General features: G+C 40.4%; 1 protein-coding gene across 1 annotated transcript; it reads left to right on the plus strand.

The window, feature by feature from the left end:
• The first annotated feature begins 447 nt into the window (after positions 1 to 447).
• On the plus strand, positions 448 to 2,520 carry LOC131428229 (uncharacterized). Its single transcript, XM_058591997.1, has 2 exons — positions 448 to 637; positions 710 to 2,520. The coding sequence occupies exons 1-2, from the start codon at positions 527 to 529 to the stop codon at positions 1,091 to 1,093; spliced, it is 495 nt and encodes a 164-aa protein (XP_058447980.1). The 5' UTR covers positions 448 to 526; the 3' UTR covers positions 1,094 to 2,520.
• The last annotated feature ends 706 nt before the right edge of the window (positions 2,521 to 3,226 follow it).

Raw genomic sequence — 3,226 nt, forward strand, 5'->3', positions numbered from 1 at the left:
AATTAAGTGTTACCTTTCCATAGAAAGAAAATCTGTTGTTATTCTACGTGAAGTAGAAGTATTGTGCAGGTATGTATTGTTAGTTTGAACAAATAAGTGGATTAAACTTCAGAAATTCTGCAGTAAAACTAGTCCAACGGGGCTCCAACTCCTCATGTTAAAAATGGTTCAACAATGGACCTCTGTCTGCCGGATTTGTTGAACGAAAAAAATGGCATTCGGTTCAACGGTCTGTTTCAAAATCGGCAAACGAAGGTCCCGTGTTGGCCTCCCGTTGAACGATTGATTGGACTTTCATTGGACCAATGATCCAACGTATTGGACCAATGAAGGACCACCGTTGAACGTTTTTTTCTAAGTGGGATGCTTACAGCGTTCGACAAAACACAAACGTTGTTATCTGAGTCACTCTAGTCCCACGCCTGCTATGCTTTAGTTGTCAAACAGACTCGCTAGACGCTATTCCGTTGCTTTGGGAACTCTCGTTCTGTTAGAGAAAACAAATTGTCATTCATTGAGAATAGAAATGACACGGTCGGAACCGTTTCCAGAGGGCAGTAGCAGTAGCAAATCCAGTACCAACCACAATGGACCCCATCGAAATAATACACACGTCAAACTGAAAGCTGCCCAAATCGTGAGTCATTCAGTTTTGTTTTCGTCTATCGCCAGATGTCACTTAAAAATCGAACCGAATGTCTTCTTTTAGGTGCTCGGTTTGCTGGTTCTGGTGCTGGTCCGTCCTCGTTTCCGTGATGCCAACATTGAGTATTTCCAAATATTTGTGGCCTTCAATAGCACCCTGTTGACGGCTTTGCTTCTCTGCAACAAAGTTCGTCGATCGCTCGAGCTGGATCGTGTTTTCCGAGGACTGGAATTGTACTACACCGGAACGGTGGCCACGTTGTATTACAGCACGGCTTTCGGAATGCTACTCTACTACGTCGGTTATTACAATCCCAGAACAAACATTCTGGCAGGATTGGTCGGATTACTGGCCGGTTTTGTGTACGGACACAACTGGTTACTGCTGTACCGGGAACAAGTATTGACTCGATTGGCGACGGATTGTTGTGTACAAGAGTTGGTTTAATGCATTGCCAGAATGGTGGAGGATTTCTTATCTTATCTTGTGTGCACAACGCACAATCGCAGACCAACCGATTGCTATATTCCATATAGCATGTACGCTTGGTGGAACTCGTATAACTTTCGTGATGTTTACTTGAAGAGTTCGTTCTTCGCGATTCTGTGTGAGTATCGTTTTTATTTTTCGATGTAACCAGAGATGCCATTTGTACAGTATTATATGTATTATACAGATTTTTACATGCGCATAAAGATTTCTCAAAAAAATGGAAAGAACAAATTATACTTTTTCGTCTAAGCTCTCCGGTAGTAGTGTATGTATTCAGTAGATTTTTGAAGATCAGCACTGATTTATAAAGATTTTGTTTATTTTGGGAGCAGAGAAAAGCCCGATGGAGATGAAATTTGGCAATCTCTCTCTCCAACAGGCATAAAACCTCCTCATCTTTTGTATCAACAGATTACAATGATCCAACAGATACAATAAGGCTTAACACTAATAATAAAAACTAATAGTTAAAACTAAACCTATAACCCTATATCTAGTTGATGACACCAGGCACTACAGGGCAGCAAGAGAAAAATTGATAGGTAAATGGATGAAGAAGGTAGGTGGAGGGGGTGGAAAGTAAGCGTGGGCGAACAACGGGGTTAGAATCGGCATGTAGATCTAATTAGTGATCGAAAAGATGGCGGAAGGCGGAGAGAAAGACGGGGTTAGAATCGGCTAGTAGATCTAATTAGTGATCGAAAAGATGGTGGAAGACGGAGGAAAGAAGGGAGTGCGAGCGGGTTAGTATTTGCAAGCGAATCTGATTAGTTTCCTACGGTGATGGGAGAAAGACCTAGTGAGTTGAACAAAACTACAAACGGTTAAAGACAAATCCTGATCCTGAGTTAATCTAACAAGTTACAATGAAACAATCGTTTGATCATATTTCAAGTTAGATGAAAGTCGAAAACATTGGAGCAGCTATCGTATGTTCTGCACATACTGCAAAATGTTTCATTGTAGCCATAATTTGTTCGTGCAATGGGTAAACTCAAGAAACGATGAGAGCGTAGACAGATAGCAGATCCAGGTCAATAAGCTTACAACGATCTTTGTAGCTAGATTAGTGGGATCCCTCCAAGGTAAATCGCGCAGAGCGAATCTCACAAATTTACGCTGGATAGCTTCGATGCGTGCAATGTCGATTTGATAGTGAGGTGCCCAGATAACAGCTGCATATTCTGGCGTCGAACGGACAAGAGCACAATATGATGCCTTAAGACAGTGTACATTAGTAAAGCTCTTGGTAACACGAAAGCCGAAACCCAAGATCTTGGAGGCCTTTGAAATCACATAATCGATGTGACTTTTGAAGTCCAAGATGCTATAGTCGTAGGTAATCAGCGAGCGTTTACGAGTAAACGACAAAACGGAACACTTCGAGGCATTCAAAACAATTCTATTATCCTGACACCAGTTTGTGAACAAGTCTAACTGTGACTGCAAATATATAGTGTCTTCTTGACATTTAACTAAATAAAATAGCTTAAAGTCGTCTGCGAAGGACAGTTTGTGGCATTTCAATATGAAGCTGAGATCATTTAAGTAGAGTAAAAATAAAAACGGTCCTAAGTGATTGCCTTGAGGGACTCCAGAATTGACAGCGAAAGGCACTGTAATGAAATCTCCGATCTTCACAGACATTTCGCGACCGATATTAATAGTGAATTTCTCATTCTAAAACCATAAAATGTTGACGGAGATTTTTTATTTAAGGTTATACAGGTTTGCTATGAAAATATCTGGCATCTTTGGTTGTATCGTAAAACTACAATTGTTCAGCACAAACTGTCAAAGCGCACGAAGAAGTTATCCAACATCTGCCTAACGCCTAAAAAAACTAGTTCAAATTTCTTCTTTCTTCTGACAGAATAAATGCCAAAGCGTCGAATTACATGTCATAAGTAAGAAATTATCAATATAAGCTGTAAATGTTTTGCACTGAATAAAGACTGTTCCAGAAAGTATGGACGCAACCAAAAACCGCTGCCATTTCGCAATGGTTCAGAATCTGTCAATTTCTATGGCTCCTGTTGTTTACACTCTTCTCTAACAACTTGTGCAGTTGTTTATTCGTTTTCATTA

The sequence above is a fragment of the Malaya genurostris genome, chromosome 1 (assembly GCF_030247185.1).
Source record: "Malaya genurostris strain Urasoe2022 chromosome 1, Malgen_1.1, whole genome shotgun sequence".
In the NCBI taxonomy this organism is placed as follows: domain Eukaryota; kingdom Metazoa; phylum Arthropoda; class Insecta; order Diptera; family Culicidae; genus Malaya; species Malaya genurostris.

Bases quoted from the DNA above. Each gene is read 5' to 3' on its own strand.
- LOC131428229 (XM_058591997.1), top strand. From the start codon at position 527: ATGACACGGTCGGAACCGTTTCCAGAGGGCAGTAGCAGTAGCAAATCC. The intron at 638-709 runs GTGAGTCATTCA...GTCTTCTTTTAG, and splicing joins AACTGAAAGCTGCCCAAATC to GTGCTCGGTTTGCTGGTTCT.